This window comes from Rosa rugosa, chromosome 5 (genome assembly GCF_958449725.1).
Source record: "Rosa rugosa chromosome 5, drRosRugo1.1, whole genome shotgun sequence".
NCBI lineage: Eukaryota > Viridiplantae > Streptophyta > Magnoliopsida > Rosales > Rosaceae > Rosa > Rosa rugosa.
The window spans coordinates 56,068,598-56,087,430 of NC_084824.1; the positions used below are offsets into that span (position 1 = coordinate 56,068,598).

The 18,833-nt window shown below is 38.2% G+C and overlaps 3 protein-coding genes across 3 annotated transcripts in view; 2 read left to right on the plus strand and 1 right to left on the minus strand.

The window, feature by feature from the left end:
* Nucleotides 1–9,594: 9,594 nt before the first annotated feature.
* Nucleotides 9,595–13,876, plus strand: LOC133709139 (serine/threonine-protein kinase STY13-like). The gene is made up of 3 exons (XM_062134774.1): nucleotides 9,595–9,742; nucleotides 9,995–11,024; nucleotides 13,311–13,876. Exons 2-3 carry the CDS (start codon nucleotides 10,108–10,110, stop codon nucleotides 13,648–13,650), a joined length of 1,257 nt encoding a protein of 418 aa, XP_061990758.1. The 5' UTR covers nucleotides 9,595–9,742; nucleotides 9,995–10,107; the 3' UTR covers nucleotides 13,651–13,876.
* Nucleotides 13,877–14,229: 353 nt separating this feature from the next.
* On the plus strand, nucleotides 14,230–16,284 carry LOC133710651 (pentatricopeptide repeat-containing protein At4g31070, mitochondrial). The gene has a single exon (XM_062136788.1). The coding sequence runs from the start codon at nucleotides 14,373–14,375 to the stop codon at nucleotides 16,194–16,196; it is 1,824 nt and encodes a 607-aa protein (XP_061992772.1). The 5' UTR covers nucleotides 14,230–14,372; the 3' UTR covers nucleotides 16,197–16,284.
* A 1,400-nt stretch (nucleotides 16,285–17,684) lies between these two features.
* LOC133708838 (zinc finger CCCH domain-containing protein 16) overlaps nucleotides 17,685–18,833 on the minus strand; it is a 52,676-nt gene continuing 51,527 nt past the window's right edge. The window contains exons 10-11 of the mRNA XM_062134375.1: nucleotides 18,618–18,690; nucleotides 17,685–18,146 (exon numbers count right to left, since the gene is read on the minus strand). Coding sequence (XP_061990359.1) covers nucleotides 18,099–18,146; nucleotides 18,618–18,690 — 121 coding nt within the window. The 3' untranslated portion in view covers nucleotides 17,685–18,098. The remainder of the gene's footprint in view (nucleotides 18,147–18,617; nucleotides 18,691–18,833) is intronic.

An 18,833-nucleotide genomic window follows, 5' to 3' on the forward strand; every position in this document is an offset into this window, starting at 1 on the left:
TCCAAGGGGCCAAGAAGTGCCTCTTATCTCTTGGCTTTACTGATTTCAAAGTAATGGAAGCTAATGGTTTCTCTGGGGGGCTTTGGCATCTTTGGAATAAAAACAAATTCACTGTTGACTTTGTGAACTCTAACTTTCAGTCCATATCTGTGAAAATTTCCTGGAGTGGTTCCCAGGTTTGGTTACTTACGGGGATCTATGCTAGTCCCTATAATACGTCTATAAGTACCCTATGGAGCTATTTTGATAACTTATCCAAGGCCATTAATCTACCCTGGACGTTTGTGGGAGATTTTAATGAGCTGCTTTCCTTCTCTGATAAGATTGGTGGTTCCAAGCACTATAGGTTTGGGGGCATGCAAGATTGGGTCTTCAGGAATGGCTTGGTTGACATGGGCTACCAAGGTGCTGACTTCACTTGGACAAATAACACAGTTAAGGAGAGGCTGGATAGATGTTTCTGCAACAGTGATTGGAGAATTCTCTTCTCTGATGCTTGTGTTGTTCATCTGGCTAGAATGAAGTCTGATCACTACTCTATACTGGTCAAATTGAGGCCTGATACTAGACGTGCAAGGAAAAACCCACCTTTTAGATTCCAAGCTATGTGGATGCAACATGATAGCTATGATGAGATGGTTGCTAGAACATGGAATAATTGCTCTGATGATCTCATCCATAAGACCACTACTCTGGCTGCTTCTCTTAATGATTGGAATAAAGAGGTGTTTGGCAATATTTTCAAACAAAAAAGGACTCTACTAGCTAGAATCTGTGGTATCCAAAGAAGTCTGGGTAGACAGGACAACCCCTTTCTGCAGGATCTTGAAAAAGAGCTGATTACTAGTTATGAAAAGATTAGAGATGTTGAGGCTCTCTTTTGGAAGCAAAAGTCAAGGGATAAATGGTTAAGTGAGGGTGATAGGAACACAAAATTTTTCCATCTAACTACTGTTGTGAGAAGAAGAAGAAACAAGATTGATGGTCTCTTTGATTCTAATGGTGTTTTGAAAGATGATCCAACTGCCATGAAGCAAATAGCTGTGGACTTTTTCTCCATTCTCTTTTCTGCTAAGAGTGGGCAGGATATGAGATTTCATATTCCTATTCTTTTCCCTAATATTCATAATGGTGAATTACAATTGATGGGCAGGCCAATCTTGGAGTCTGAGTTTTATAATGCTCTTTTCAGAATTGGAAAGCTCAAAGCTCCTGGTGTTGATGGGTTTCCTACACTATTCTACCAGCAACATTGGCGCCTTTGCTCTAATGAGATTATTAAGATTGTTACTTTTGCTTTTCAAACTGGTATGATTCCTCCTGGTCTCAATCATACTCTCATTACTTTGGTGCCAAAAGTTTCAGCTCTGTTGTGAAATTTTAATTATAACTCGCAAGCGCACGAATCGTCTTTAGTATAGTATGCAAGTACGAGGTCGTTCCAACTAAGGATTGATAATCAATTTAAATCCTAACCTAATTAATCCAAACACAAAAACACATGAACAGTCAAACTAAAAAAGATATGGTTTTGAGGTTTTCGACTAAACCAATAATGTGAAAATTAAAGAAAGAAAGAAAGAAACAAATAATGATAAAACCTAGGGTTTCATAATCAACCACTAACAATCCTATTTATGTTTCAATGCAATTAATAGATTCTTTTGTTTCTCTAGATGATAATTCCCGTATCTAAGTCCTTCTCAGGTACTCTAGACCATAGTTTTCCTTAAGTGTAGGATGCTCTCCCTCTCGGGTAAAGATCTTATACCCTAGCTATGCAGTCTATCATTCTCAGGTATAAATTTAACATGCAAGGATTCATTACGTTCTAGAAAACAAGAGAATCAAGCAAACCATTAGTCTTTCTCAAGTAATAATGTAATTTACCACACTTATTCACAAGAAGCTAATCAAATTATATTGCATCTCTGCTTCAAATTTGTCTTCCAATTACTATATGCAAAGCCCTAAGGTGATCAATCAAAGAACTTAAACATAAAACATCAATTCAAGTAGTGATTAAGCATTCGTCATAAAGAAACTATAAATCTATCAATAAAACATCAAAGTACATAAACAATCATGATAGGGCATCATCCTAACTCTAGAAAATGTTTAGCAAAATATATTTAATTAAAACATAGGAAAGAATGGAAGGGAAAAGAAAGGGAAGATGGATGAGTCATCTCTGCTCCTTAGGCGTCTACATTGTGCTCCCGAGACTCTCTTTTCTCAGGTGAAATTCGTGCTCCCTTATATAGGGAAGATTTCTGCTCATCTTTGGCTTCATGTTTCCTTGTAAAACTTGGGTTTAGATTCTTTTCTTCATTTGGAATGGGAAAACCTTGAAATATCTCTTGTAGAAGTAGGAATAAGTTCATCATTTAATCCTCATCTGAATTAACTTCCTTGAAACATTAGGATTGACGATCTTGTGCCACGGAACTTGAGTTCTCCACGAATGTTTGTAAATTTCCGAGCAGGTTTCCTGTCTGACCTATCTTCACTCAAATAATCATAACTTTCTCCAGAAGTATCAAAATCGAGATCCGTAAAATTCTACAGAAAGTAGACATCCGTAGCTTTCCATGCATATAAGGATAATTGTCTGATTACCCAGTAATTCGGTGAAGTTAGATGTTCTGCACAGGCAGATTCCCAGTCTCAGATTGCACATTGTCTTTTCAATCCTAGTTAGCTCATTTTAGCTTCTTTTCTTCTCTCTATGGAACAAACCTACAAGAACACTAAAAGATGTAAATGAATCATAAATAAGGAGAACTTGTAGGTACAAGTTTTGATCAACTTGGTGTGTTGGCATTCCCATACAAAACGGGAAAATATCTTTGAGGTTTAACTTTCTATTGTGTAATTGATTCCCTAGGGTTTTTAGGATTTGTCTACTCCTAATTGATTTCCTTTAAGATTTATTATATTTCTTATATGGAAAGTCTCTTTCTCAATTAAAGAGGAATTAGGTCAGAATCTTGGGATAGAGGTTTTGCCATTGGTGCTTGATATATATTCAGAAAATATGCACGGCAAAAAGGGGGATTCAGAAACGCAAGATTTGGTGATAGGGTCTTGCATATTTGTTTGAGTTTGTGTCTTCACAAAGGGTTTAAACACTTGGTCCATGTATAAGTGTTTATGATCATAGTTTCATATGCATAATACTCTCTCGAGATCAGTAGAGAGACTGTGAAGAAAGAAGAACAAGAATTGAAGATCATTCAAGTGAAGGAGTTCTAGAAGGAAGACAAACTTAGAGTTAGCTTTTGTCTAAATCTTATAGCCGAGCAAGTGCTATACAAGTTTGTACAAGAACATATCCTTTTGAATAAGATCAGTATTATTTTGGGTTCTCAAGAGTAAGAGCCCCGCAGTGTTTTTAATCTCATATTTGAGATTTTCACTGCGTAACCAAAAATCTGGAGTTTGGTTCGTTATTTCTGATTTCTGCCCAGTAGGGATTGATCCATATACTGCAATCCCCATTCTCCAGAAAATCACATTCTGTCCTTATATTTTCATAACTAAATATAAAAACTAAGATAAAGAGGCATAGAAATATAGGATAATATGAGCACATCAAGCTCCTCAACACATGCATTTATTTAGGCCTATTAGCTTATGTTGCACTATCTATAAGATAATTTCTAAGATTATTGTTGATAGAATTAGACCTATGCTTGGAAAATGGATTACTCCAAATCAAGTGAGCTTTGTTCCTAGCAGACATATTTCTGACAACATTATGATTGCTCAGGAAATTTTGCATAAGTGTAAGAATGCTAAGGGTGCTAAAGGGTTTATGGCTTGGAAAATTGATCTTTCCAAAGCTTATGATAAACTTAGTTGGAGTTTTATTGAGCAGGTCCTATATGAAGTTAGAATTCCTGATAATCTTGTCAAACTTATTATGAGCTGTGTTACAACTGCTAGCTATCAGATCATTGTTAATGGTGAGCTCTCTGATACCTTTACTGATGGGAGAGGTATCAGACAAGGTGACCCTCTCTCACCATACTTATTTCTGCTTTGTATGGAGAAATTGTCCCATCTTATTAGATCTACTGTTGAAGTCAACCTATGGAAGCTTATCCAATCATCCCAATCTGGCCCCTATGTGTCACATCTATTCTTTGCTGATGACCTAATTCTTTTCTCTGAAGCAAGTATTAAGGAAGCCAAAATGCTGAAGAACTGCATGGACCTTTTCTGTGGTCTATCTGGTCAATTAGTTAATTTTGAGAAGTCTATGGTTTACTGCTCTCCTAACATTGGTAATGCTGCTGCTTCTGCTATTAGTAAAATCTGTGGATATCTCCCCTCACTGATGACCTTGGGGTGTTGATGTGCTCATATTTTCCTATTTTGTTATGCCTCTTAATCTTGATATTTATGTTTAGTTCTCCTTGTTTATGGTTCATTTACTTAGTTTAGTGTGTTTATAGGTATGAAGAGCAAGGATGAGAAAAAGAAGCAAAAAACAAGAGGAAAAGGATTGAGGGTGCTTTGCAATCCTAAAAACTGAAGCAGCCTCTGCAGAACAGCTAACTTTGAGGATTAAACTGTACTGACCCAGAGACAACCAGAAAACGAGCCTTATATGCACGAAAAGCCCTGAATGTCTAGTTTCTGGAGAATTTTACGGTTCGTGATTTCGATATCCCTAGAGGGAGATATGGCAGTTTAAGTACAGACAGTCCAGTCGATACGCGAATCTGTGATGTGTTTCTAAGAGCTCGAGTTTTCAAGGCCTGAATGACTTAGCAAAATTTTGGGAAAATTGATATAGCATTATGGACCGTCTGAGACCCCAACATATGTTTCCTTGGAATTTTAGAAGTGACACATCACCTGTCTTTTGTGCTAAGTTATTAAGGAGTTCCAGAGGCCTAAAGCAAGAAGGAAAATTTGCATCTTATAAAAGGAGAATGTGTCAAGATGGAGAAGTACCATTCAATATCAGATTTTCATCAAAGGAAGCTGCTGCCATCGCCCTGTTCACCTTCCATCTCCATTTAATAAGTTCTTTTATGTTTTTAAGATTTTCTATTATGTTTTCTTTGAACATGAGTAGCTAAACTCCTTTTCTAGGGCTAGGATGAGGCCCTAGCATGATTGTTTACATGTTTTGATATTCAATTGATGGATTATTAGTTTCTTTTTAGATGAATTCTTAATCTCTGCTTGAATTGTGCTTATGTTAAAGTTCTATTGATTCGCGACCTTTAGGGCTTTGCATCTAGTTATCAGAAGATGAATTTGAGGCATAGCTGCAATATAATTCATATTAGCTTCATGTGATTAAGAATTGTAAATTACATTATTACTTGAGAAAGAATAATGATTTGCTTGATTTCCTTGTTTTCTAAAACGTAATGAGTCCTGCATGTTAAATTTATACCTGAGAAGGATAAACTGCATAGTTAAGATATACGACCTTTACCCGAGAGGGAGAGAATCATGCACTTAAGGAAAACTATGGTCTAGAGTACCTGAGAAGGACTTAGATACAGGAATTATCATCTGGAGAAACGAAAGAATCCATTGGTTGGTTCAAAACGTAGATAAGATTGCTTGTGGTTGATTCCGACACCCTAGGCTCATCATCATCATATTTTTACTTTCAATCATTATAGACTCTTTTCAATTTCTGTTTATTTAGATTCACTTTTTAAGTTTCTGTTTTCAAGTTATTTTCCCATTATCAACAACTCTTTTCAAAACCGTGAAAATCATAGTCTTAGTTTGAGTCATTGTGTGTGTCTTAATCGATTTGTGTTTCTTGTTTTGTGTGTTTTTGGTTTTAATTAATTTAGGTTTTCATATTGTGAATTGACTTAATATCCTCGTGGGAACGACAACCCCTTCTCTTCCATTACTATACTACATCCACCCTGTATACTTGCAGGAATTCCATCAGGTGTATCTTGGTATGCCTTTGATTCACGCAAGGGTCAGTAAAAATACTTATACAGGGATTGTTGATAAGGTCTAGTCTAGATTGGCTAGTTGGAAGAGCAAGACCTTGAAAATGGCTGGTCGTCTCACCCTTATCCAGTCTGTTAACTCCTTAATTCCTGTATATGCTATGCAAACTGCAAAGCTCCATATTCAGACCTGTGACAAATTGGATAAGATTAATCAGGATTTCCTATGGGGAGACACTAAGCAGAAAAGGAAGATTCACCTCACAAATTGGGATATGGTGTGTAGGCCTGAGTGCTTTGGTGGTCTGGGAATAAAGAAGACAGTTGATATGAATAAGGCCATGCTTGCTAAAGCCAGTTGGAGAATTTTTTAGAATGATCAAGGCTTATGGAGCAAAGTCTATAGGAAAAAAATATCTTCATTCAACATCTCTATTGCAGAATAATTACAAAAAACCTTTGAATTGTTCTATCACGTGGTCTGGTATTGTTTATGGTGCTGATCTCTTGAGAAAGGGCCTAAATTGGAGAATTGGTGATGGGACTAAGGCAAAATTCTGGACTGATAAGTGGTCTCCATGTGGTACGCTTAAAGACCATGCTTTAAATCTTGGAAGCATTGATTTAAACTCTACTGTCCAGAACTTTTGGATTGATAAGAGTTGGAACTTGCTTATGTTACAAGCTAACCTTCCTCCTGAGATCATTGATAAAATTGTTGCTATCCCTATAGCTAACTCTGAGCTGCCTGATCAAGTTATTTGGGGTGGTACTTCATCAGAGATATTCTCTGTTAAATCTGCCTATAGGATCCTTTGTGATGAGCAGGGATTTCATAGTTATGGCTGGTTGAGGAATTGGTATCTTCTTATCCCTCCCAAGCTCAAAATCTTTCTCTGATCCTTTGTTTTCAAGCAAGTTGCTAACTAATGAGCAGCGGTTCAGACGAAAGCTCACTTCCAAACCCTCCTGCCAGTTCTGCACAAACACCCGGGAAACTATGCTACATCTCTTTTGAGATTGCCCCATGGCTAAGCAGGTTTGGAACTCCTTTACTATCCCTACTAACATGCTAAGTACCTTCAGTTTTGTGAGGGCTATTTTGTGTTTTGAACCTTTGCAGCAGGGCCCTCTTGATTAAGCGAGACTAGGCCCGAAATTGAACAAAGGTTGAACCTGAGAACAACTTCGTTGTGACTAGCTGGATGGTAACAGCAGCATTTTGGCTTGAAGATACCAGCAGCGATTGGCCCAGGTGATAACAGCAGCAACTGGAATTAATTCAAACAGAACTTATAGGTGGATATGGTGTGGGAGCTGGATGCCTGGGAGTTTAGCAGAGAGAGAGTTCCAGCAATGGCATGATTTCTGGGCTTTGGGTTAAGGTTGATTGGGAGGAATCAATGGCTAGAGGTTCAGAGATAAAGCTTGATCTCTTGCTTGATGTTTCTGGGTTGTTGTGGTCTGCTTCCAACGGTGATGAACCCACTTTTTATAGTGGAGATAGGAGGGGAAGATTCGTGCTAAGGACTGGGGGTTTTGAAGTTGTATTCTCAATTTTGGTGGGATCATTCTAAGGTTTTCAGCTTTTGCTTCCTCCATGAAGCCAAAAGAGTGTGTTCTGGCTATGAGGGTGAAGGTTGCGTATAAGGACGACGGCAATCCCAGATTATGTGCTGCTGTGATCTTTGAGGGATCTAATCCCTTAATTTCTGCAAAAGGATGAAGCAATGATCCCAGCAGCAACTTGACAGAACAACGTTTTCTGCTTTGGGGAAGAAGATGATTCCAACGAGTTTTGGGTTAGAGACTGGTGTAATGGACTTTGGGTAGGGAAGATATGAATTGGAAAGCTTTTTTGTAGGTTCGGCTTCTTACCAAAAGGATGAAGCAATGATCCCAGCAGCAACTTGACATAACAACGTTTTCTGCTTTGGGGAAGAAGATGATTCCAACGAGTTTTGGGTTAGAGACTGGCGTAATGGACTTTGGGTAGGGAAGTGACTCTAGTGAGCTCTAAGTCTTGTTGGGCCTGCTTTTTCTCTCTACTAACCCCATGTTAAGATTTTGGTCCATCAAGCATGAATTTTGGTTCCCAAGTCCAAAATTATCGATGGGCCTTATCGTAACAATGGGCCTCACAGGATCCGTTACCTTCCACACCACATCCCGCCGTATAAGCCCCAAACGTAGCTTGGGCCTACGTGTATTGCGTGGTAATTAAGCGTGTCGGCTGCTTTGAAGAGGCACGTTAGTTGTTTGAGAATTTGGGCTTGTTGTATCTCTTGCTAACTAGAAGGCTTCCTTTTGGCATGAAATGGGCTTGCTTGAAGACCCAACTAGGTTACGAGGTTGATGACTCACCTTCTTCACGTGTCAGTTATTAAATTTGAACTCGTGAAAATTTGGGTGTCAACAAGTTTAAATTGGGAAGACTGGATCTATGCCAATCTGTTGCAAAAAGGCTACCATATGAATAAGATAAACTGGAATATTTTCATCATCTTCTACTGTTGGTTTATTTGGAAATGGAGGTGCAAGAGTGTTTTTGATGTGGAGTTATGGTTTCCTTATAATCCCTCTGAAGCTATTTTTAACCATGCTACTGAATGGGCCAAGGCTACTGCTAAGACTAATTCTCATGTGGCTAGGAGTGTTGATATGCTCCATTGGCTTAGGCCTGCTGCTGGATACCATAAACTTAATGTTGATGGGTCTAGAGCCAGCAATGGTACTATTGGAGCAGGTGGTGTAATAAGAGATGATACTGGGGCTTGGTGTGGTGGCTTTACGGTTAATGTGGGTGCTGGTGAGGTCCTTCAAGCTGAGTCCGGCCTGGGGCCTCTTCCATGGGCTGCAACTGGCGTTAAGCCTTAAGATTACTAAATTGGAAGTTGAGTGTGACTCCTCTATGCTCATCAATCTCACCCAATGTGAAAATGTTGATTTGCATCCCTTGGAAACCTTGATCATGAACTGTAGGAAATTGATGCAAGAGTTTGAGTTTATCCAGCTCAAGCACATTCATCGTGAATGAAATATGGTTGCAGACCTTTTGGCTAAGAACAGTGTCTTACATGCTAAAGGAATATGCACTCTGCATGACCCTCATGCATTGGTCACTGAATGCCTTTTGGATGATATAATTGGGATTCCCAGGGCTAGAGGCCTTAAGGGGGTGCTGGCTAGTTCTTTTTCTTTGTTTTGTTTGGGCTGCTTGCCCCACATGTACCAAAAAAAAATAAAATAAGGAGAGCTACGGCCTAGAGAGAACAAAAACTAGTTAGCCGAACCAAAGACAGGCCCAGCTCTGACACTTGCTTGTTTGACTACACCGTCACCTTAAGATAAGAATCGTAAGCACGGTGCACCGTCACCATCACCTTAATAATGAGATCATAATCATGCTCAACGCTGTTTTTTTTTAGGAAAGGAACGTAGGGTTGTCTGCAGCCATATTATATTGGCTATAAACATAAATAAGAGAAAAGGACTGAATTAAAATTAAAAAGATTAATATTAAAAAATGCAAACATTTAATATGATTTTGCCAAAAAGGAATGGTACAAAGGGAAAGAAAAGAGTGAGAGGGAGGGTACGAGGGATCACACTGAAGAGTTGCCCAGAGTAATAAATATTAAAAAAAAAAAAAAAAACCCGATTTAAGTATTGGAAACTAGAAAAAAGGAAAGCGAGAGAGAGAGAGAGAGAGAGAGAGAGGAAGACTGGGAAGAAGAGGTCTTTGTTTGCGGTCGTGTGTTGTGGATTCCATTCCGATCTCTGGGCAATCGTCGATTAAGGTACGTTCTGTCTCCCCTAGCCGATGCAATTTCCAAATGATCTGCGTTGTTCATGTAGCCAAGTTAGCTCACAGCTTGACTATTTTCCCATTTCGTAGACTAGTTGTTTCGATTTCCTAAAAACTCGTTGTTCAGGACAATCATCTCTCAAATTTGCAAATTCACTTCTTTTTCGGAACAACTGTTGTGCTTGATTTTACTCTCTCTATAATCACGGATAATTTTATTTCCGTGGGTCAATTTTGGTTTCAGGTTTTTGAGGAAAAAGGGGTGTTGGTTTCAGAAACAAAAAAAACTATAGTTTTATTAGCTTTCTGATGTTGAACAATTAGGGCAAAGTCGGAGGGTTCTGCTTGGACAAGGAAATGTTGGAAGGTGGTGCCAAGTTCACTGGAATCATAGGTCTAAACAACAACGATAACAACTACTATGATTTGTCTCAAGTCTTTTACCACAAACTCCATGAGGGTGAGGGTGAGGGTACTAACATGTCCATTGACAGTATGCAAACTAGCGTTGATGGAGGCTCTGTCGCCATGTCTATAGATAACAGCAGCGTTGCTTCTAATACTAATGATTCCCACACACGCATCTTGAACCACCAAGGCCTGCGCCGACGCACAAATGACAACTACTCTGTTGCCCAAAGTGTTAATCGCGGAAGAGTCACCCACGCTCTCAGTGATGATCAGCTTGCCTGTGCTCTAATGGACAGCAATTCCGTCACAGAGGGGCTTGAGAATTATGAGGCGTGGACAATTGACTTAAGAAAGCTAAACATGGGTGACGCTTTTGCACAAGGTGCTTTTGGGAAGCTATACAGAGGTACTTACAACGGAGAGGATGTTGCTATCAAAATTTTGGAGAGGCCTGAGAATGACCCAGAAAAGGCTCAGATAATGGAGCAACAGTTTCAACAGGAAGTCAAGATGTTGGCTACATTGAAGCATCCAAACATAGTTCGTTTTATTGGTGGCTGCCGTAAACCAATGGTTTGGTGCATTGTAACAGAGTATGCTAAGGGTGGTTCAGTACGGCAATTCTTGATGAGGCGGCAGAGCCGATCAGTACCGTTGAAGTTAGCAGTCAAGCAAGCTCTGGATGTTGCAAGGGGGATGGCATATGTTCATGGTCTCGGCCTGATTCACAGAGACTTGAAATCTGACAACCTTTTGATTTTTTCAGACAAATCAATTAAAATAGCTGATTTTGGGGTTGCCCGTATTGAGGTGCAGACGGAAGGAATGACACCAGAGACAGGGACATACCGCTGGATGGCTCCGTAAGATTTCTTTGACCCTTTAGCTGTGATATCTTTTCGGTTGTTACTGTTTTTGTCTTTATTACTGAATTCTAATTGCCTTTTTCATGGCCTTTTTGTCATTAGCCTAGATGATCCTTTACTTGATTGCTCTTTCTCAATTCCCCTCTTGGTATCTGTTAGCCAATTTTACTTTCAGTTTGGGAAAATTTGTTTGAAAATTATATATCTTAATTTCTGTCTTTTTTTGTAAGAGTAATTGCATTTACCTTCCGTTGTTGATATTGGTATTTTCTCTGGCAAAGAGTAGATGTGTTCATAGTTTCTGATTTGTATCTAGTTTGCTATTTTGAAAGTCTAAAATAAAACATATGGTCGTGCATTGAAGGAGTAATTCCGTTTCCTGTAACACAAATGGTTTCTCTAGTTTCAAAAATCATGTGATGTACTATTTATGGGTATTCTTAAATTTTTGATAACTGCGATTGATTGCATAAGAGATAGATAAATGGCCAGTCGGCCGTATGAAATCTTCTCACATTGAGAGCATGATGTTATTAGAGGAACTGCCTTATATTAGAAATAGAAGACGCCTAAGGAATACAGTGGCAGAGCCAGTATCTCATAGCACCTAAGTGATCTTGTTTACATTTTTAAACATGTTGTACTTTGTTTGTGAATATCTACCAGTATTATATATATTATAAAATCTTAATGACTAGAAACCAAAGAAATAGCTTGCAATATAATGTGTGAGGTGTACTGGGGAAAGTGGTACTTAGAAAAGATTGTGATTATCGTCTGCAAAATAATTCTGAGGTGTTCCTTCGGTATTGATATAATTAGATATGATGCTATCACACTGTCTTGGTAACATAACTAGAATTGGTCTTGATATTCTTTGACCATAAATTAGTGGTGTTTGCATCTGTATTAAAAGTGTGACTCAAGGACTTGGCTTCCTACAAAAAGGAAATATACTGTGGTGAGTTGTGTTTGGGTACAGGTATTGGTAGGTAGTTCTGGAATCTGAACACCTTCTGTCATTCAAATAGGGTTTTGTAAAGTAATTGACTTGGGGGCCAATAGATACATGGATGAAATGTGACGCAGCATATAAACTAGATTTGTATCGGTTTAGTTTCTTTTGGTAGCTTTAGTGCTTCAACTATTCTCTGTTTACTGCATACAAAATATGAAGTGTACCATCCAGTATTTTGATTCAATCTAAAATTGGTCTATGATTATGAAAATAATTTATTCTTCTAATCATTTTCAGGTTATTAGCATCATTTTTACAGATCACTAGTATTATTTCATCAGTATACATTGCAACTATCCAGATGTAGATTAGTTATGACTTGCATGTTGCATGAAAGATAAGCCAATTTATGAACAGACAATTGCACGGTCAAAAGTTTAGCAATTGATTCTGATGAAATTTAAACTCAAAAATTTTGAGTAAAGAGCCAGCATTAAAAATGTTTATGTTTTGAAAATGATATATCTAAAGTATTATATGCTAAGTTTGGTAGGAGATGGATCTTGGATTGGGTTTTTACACACATAACTGATTACTGCATGAATATGGCTCAACGAATGTATTGACTTTCACTCATATGCAGTCGAATGATCGGAAGTATCTTAATTTACTTTCTTGTGTGGATTAAAATTCAATTCTTGTACCGGTCTCATTCAGTCTATTCTTTTAAAAAATTAATTTCCATGCCAATTTAGGCCTTGTTGTGTAGATTCATTTCGTCATTATTTACGTTACTTAGAATGTCTGAGGTGGGATTTTATTTTCAGCATGCCTCCAACATCTGGCCATAAATATATTAGGACATGGACTAGATGACCAAATTCAGTTGGACACAGGATGAATTGTTTGCTCTACCAAGTTAAAGCCAACCTATCTTTATGAATCACTCATTCGAGCATTTGATTGCATCATGACTCATGTTCTCTCTTGGGTTTCTTATTTGTTGCTTTTGAAATTTTGCTTCATATGTTTTTGCCAACTGGCCCAATTGGATGGCATTGATTGGTTGAGTTAATATGAAGCTTGTCAAGTGTTGTTGTCAAATAGACTACTAAGTTCATGATGGAAAAATCAGAACATTGAAAAGTTTTCAAGGTTGTACTTTTCTATTGTAAAATCAGTAATTTGTTAATGATCTTTATCCGGTGTTCAGTCTTGAGAACTGCTATTAGAAATTTATTTATTTGTTACCTAGTGTACATAGTATATATCAAACTTAAGATTGTCTATTGAGTGCATTTGCTATATCGTATGGCTCTCTGCAGGGAGATGATCCAGCATCGGCCGTACACTCAGAAAGTTGATGTTTACAGCTTTGGGATTGTTCTTTGGGAACTTATTACAGGGATGCTTCCGTTCTCGAAAATGACAGCAGTGCAGGCAGCGTTTGCAGTTGTCAATAAGGGTGTCCGTCCTATTATTCCCGCTGACTGCTTAACTGTTCTTGGTGAGATAATGACGAGATGCTGGGATCCCAACCCTGATGCCAGGCCACCCTTCACCGAGGTGGTAAGAATGCTCGAGATTGCAGAGACAGAGATCATGACAACCGTTCGGAAGGCTCGTTTCAGGTGTTGCATGACCCAACCAATGACAGCCGACTGATCCCAGAAGATAAAATTGGAAAGACATGAGTTATTATAATGAAATGGAAATGAGGAGAGAGAGGTCAAATAAGGTGAGATATATGTAGCCTTGTGTATTTAGCAGGTTTTATTTCTTTCTTAAGATAGAAAAAGGATGTTGTATTCAAAAACATATTTGGTTTTGAGATCTCTATTTTAATGAATTTCTGTCATTGAATGAGTAATAGAAGAGGAGTATTGATGTGTATGTATGCATCCGATGTTTTGCTATGTATTGACTGCTCTTGATGGTGAGACTTGAGAAGAATGATAGGGATAATCACTTTCGAGTCGCTTGCCTGTAAATTATTGATGCTCGGATTATTTTTGCTTTAGTTCCCAAAGAAACAAAGAGAGTAGCTTTTGTAATCCATCTTAACCTCGAAGTCCCTCTTCCAAACACACCAGTTTGATAAGATCAAATTAAGAACAAAAATTGTTCTGCGGAAAAGCAAATTAAAAAAAAGTGATAGTAACCAACATCATTGTCACAAAAAGCAAATGGCTCTTCGCCCTATTCTTCTGCATCTATCTCCTCCTGGCCTTGGTTACCTTTTCTTTCTCAATCTCTCTCAGGGCGGGGCTACCAGAGTAGAACTGTAAAGTGGCTTAACTATATTTCAATTTTTCGGCATTTGAATTAGGAATGGAGATGCTCTAACACACACAAGTAAGTTTTACAAAAACAAAGAATGTCCACCTATGAAATCAATATACACAAGCTACAGAAACAGGAGTATGCATCATGTGATCAGGAGTCGGTTCGCGTCTTCTGGCCTTTGCTACATCAAAATCAAAGACTTGGTCTCTAAAGGATTATATGATCAAACCCTTCAACTTTACAAAGACGAGCTCCATTCTTATGGCCTCCTCCACGCAAACACCTCCATCCTTCCTTCAATCATCAAAGCATGCTCCTCCCACCATGGGCATGGGCTTCAACTTCACTGCATGGCTCTCAAGTCAGGCTCCATCTCAGACTCCGTTGTATCCAATTCTCTCATCTCCATGTATGCCAAACTCGCACTTGTTGGAGCAGCACGCCGGGTGTTTGATGAAATGCCTGAAAGAGACACCATCACCTGGAATTCCATGATGAATTGCTACATACAAAATGGGCATCTTGCAAAAGCACTTGGTGTGCTTAAACAAATGTATTCGAATGGTTTTACACTGAAAGCGGAGTTGATTGCCAGCATCATATCAGTTTGTGCAAGGACAAGAAAGTTTAGACTAGGGAGACAGATTCATGGCCTCCTTGTTGTCCATGACGAGATTGAAGAGTCGGTGTTCTTGTCAACGGCTCTGCTTGATTTGTATATGAGGTGTCACGAAACTTTGATGGCCTTCCATGTTTTCTGTCACATGCAAGTGAAAAATGAAGTCTCTTGGACTGCCATGATTTCGGGATGCATTGCTAATCTCAGCTATGGGATGGCAATGAATTGCTTCCGCGAAATGCAGGTTGAAGGATTGAAACCCAATCGAGTCACTGTGCTTGCCATTTTACCAGCTTGTGCCGAGTTGGGAGACATAGGACATGGGAAGGAAATTCATGCCTATACTTTTCGTCATGGGTTTGAATCAGATCACCATTGCTCAGCAGCTCTCATACACATGTACTGCAAGCGCGGGAAAGAATTGCGTCCTGCCAAGCTAATTTTCGACAAGGTATCTCTTAAAGATGTTGTTATGTGGAGTTTGATGATTGGGAGTTATTCTCAATGTGGGGATTTCGTGAAAGCTTTGGAACTTTTCAGTCAAATGCGAGCTCAAGGAATTGATCCAAACTCTGTAACGTTACTGGCCCTCATTTCCGCCTGCACCTCACTTTCTTCTCTACAGATCGGATGTGGAGTCCATAGCTATGTCTTGAAATCTGGGTTAAATTCTGACATTTTCATTGGGAATGCACTTATCAATATGTATGCAAAGTGTGGTTGTCTCACGGATTCACATGAAATTTTCAAGGAGATGCCAAGTATAGATTCTGTCTCCTGGAGCACAATGATTGAGAGCTATGGCCTTCATGGTCGTGGTGATGAAGCTTTGAAACTCTTTCTTGAGATGCAAGATAGAGGGATAGAGCCTGATGCGGTTGCTTTCCTCTCAGTTTTATCTGCTTGTAACCATGCTGGCCTGGTGGAAGAAGGCAAGAAGATCTTTAAACTTATGAGAGAAGATAGTAAAATAACTGTATCTTTAGAGCATTATGCTTGCTATATTAATCTTCTTGGAAAGTTTGGAAAGCTCGAAGATGCTTGTGAGATTGTAAGATCAATGCCCATGAAACCAAGTAGTAGAATTTGGAGTTCTTTGGTTACAGCTTGCAAGGTTCACGGAAGGTTAGAAATAGCAGAATCCTTGGCGCATCATCTTGTTAGAAAGGAGCCTCAGAACGCTGCCAACTATACCTTACTGAGCATGGTTCATGCTGAAGCTGGTAACTGGCTTGGCGTGGAGGAGGTGAGGAGAGTCATGAGAGTACACAGATTAAGGAAATGCTACGGATTCAGCAGAATTTAGCTGATTCTATGATCAAATGATCATAAGCTTGTAAGGACCCAAATTTTGAAATATATATCTCATATTTTCTTTCCAAGTCTTTATACGGTTCAGTTTTACATGCCAATTCAATAGAACGTAGGACCTGCCACTCCTAGAACGTCGAGCAAAGGCACTAAACTGTGTAGGAACCGGCATCATTATAATGTTTTAGTTTGATTATATATGTGTATCCTTATACATGCAGGAGCAACCGGCATCCTTATTATAACTTTTGTTTCCTCATATGCAGGCCAGTAGATCCTAGTTACTAATACCAATTCGATGACAATATAGTTAAAGCGCTTGTAATGCTTATCAACCTGCCTTGCATTAGTAAATTTACGAGAGCTTAACACTAGTATAGCTAAGATTACAATATCTTTGTACATATATACTAGACATGGGTGACCTTCTAACGAGGACAATTAAAATGAGGACTTTCTAATCAACGGTTGTGAGACCTACTTTTCGATCACTATTCTGCAAATCAACTGTAAGATGTTTAGATATTCTTGAGTAGATCATTTTTGCAAATTTTCATCCAAATTGAAAATCGTTAAGGCATTCATAATCGTGATTTATCATTTATTAACATGAAAGGTTCAAGTTTGACAGATTTGATTTGTCCATTGATTTGATCTAGTATGGTACATCAACGATTAACAATTTAGAAGAAAATTTTCAGTGATCTACTCATGCATACCTAAACATCTAATGGTTGATTTGCCGAAATATAATCGAAAAGTGGGTCTTAGTCTTACAACCATTAATTAGAAAGTCCTCATGAGCTCATTTAAGGTCTTGATCATTAGGACTTTTATTTTTTATACGAGATAATTTATTTAATTATTTCTTATATTTGTAAATCAATGACCGGAACTCCGGAAGCTTAAATTAGATGCATTAAAGCATTTTTAACAATATTCTTTAAATTTTCTTATTTTGTTCAAAGCTGTTACCCATTTTTGGAAATTAACTCCAACAATGTTAATTCGGATCACCGGTGCCCATTCTCCTCTCCTTTGATCACAAGCAGCATCAATGTTTAGCTTGAGCTTGACTCGTGTACACCCCTAAGAGCAAGTTCACCCGTTGGGTCACCGGGTCACCTACTATTCACTACTTTTTAGTGTATATTTTCATTCTCTGGGTCACGAAATGCACTGTGCTCGTGACCTAGGACACGAAATACACTGTGCAGGTCACCATGGTGACCTAGAACACTGTACAGGGTGACCCAGGACACGAAATACACTGTGCTCGTGATCCAGAGGGTGAAATTAACACTAAAAAGTAGTGAATAGTGGGTGACCTGGTGACCCAACGAGTGAACTTGCTCTAAAAAGGAAGGACAAAGTTGAAAATTTCGCTTCACCAACAAGCAGCAGTAGGAATTGCAATTGCAATAATTAGTAATTTATGCTTTCTTTTGTAAGATAAAATTTTAATAATTACCAGCTCCAAACAGTCCACAAGGTCTTCTCGGTGTTTATTTGCAGTCATTTCTAGTCTCAGCCGACTTTTAGATTGTGTTAGTATAACATCACATGGTTCTAAATAGTCATAAGCTATTGTGTTAGTATATCATCACATGGTTCTAAATACTCATAAGTTGGGTGGGTTTGGATAAAGCTAAATCAAGTAACAAGATGGCACATCAGTTCTATTCAAATAAGGCATACGGGCATGCATGAAGATACATTGCAACCATGTGGCCTGCACAAATGAAGTTTTTCCCTCTCCTTTTAGTGTCCTCCCCTTTCATTGCGCTCACCCAACTTGAGATTTCGAGATGTCTTTTTGCACTTGGGGTACTTCCCTTGCATATTAATATCAACAGTAAGTGCTGTGATTATCCTGTTCATAAAGTACTGCTACAGCCTACAAGTCAATCTGAACCAATGCATCTGGCGGTTCTTCTTCTGGAACCTGGGGAGAAACAAAATAAAAATGAAGTTGGAATATTCATTATATACCAAGTTAACATCATGGTTTCAAATAATAAGCAATCATAAAGAGTTCTGAGGAAGAGGATAACAATGTGATATACCTTTTCTTTTTTCTTCTTCTAATAGTAAATAGCAAGGGCATGCCTTCTTACTTTGCTATTTGAATTTTTGAGTTTAAGCATAAAAAAATCTTTATCAAATTTCTTAATGCACTAATGTGGAATTATCACCTAAAAGTATCATAAAATATCAACATTGTGGCATAAAATAATAAAGGGAAAAGGACATGTTCCCAAATCCCAATAAGACTTAACTATTTGCATCCAATGCAGAATTAAAACATTTTTTTTCTTTGGTTTTATCTCTAAACAAAATAATACTCAGAAATGCTAATAAATGATGCACAATGAGTATAAATGTGCAAGCTTATTATGAAACCCCAGGATGTTACCTCTCCAGGTGTCCATTTCTTTTTCAACCAAATACTCATGTCCCCAGAAATCTTCTCTCTTTGTATGTTATTTCTGTAGGATAAACAAGAAGAGCAAAAGATAAATAGAAGCACATAACAGAGCTCTAAGTACAGAGATAATTGTAATGAGGATAGAGGATACAAAAAACTAAAATCAAGCTGCTGGAATTTGAAGAGAAACAATTATGTTAAAGA

What these genes read in the sequence shown, in the direction of transcription:
- LOC133709139 (XM_062134774.1), top strand. Translation starts at nt 10,108, where the DNA reads ATGTTGGAAGGTGGTGCCAAGTTCACTGGAATCATAGGTCTAAACAAC. An exon ending in ACATACCGCTGGATGGCTCC is followed by an intron (nt 11,025 to 13,310) that starts GTAAGATTTCTT and finishes GGCTCTCTGCAG; the next exon opens with GGAGATGATCCAGCATCGGC.
- LOC133710651 (XM_062136788.1), top strand. Translation starts at nt 14,373, where the DNA reads ATGAAATCAATATACACAAGCTACAGAAACAGGAGTATGCATCATGTG.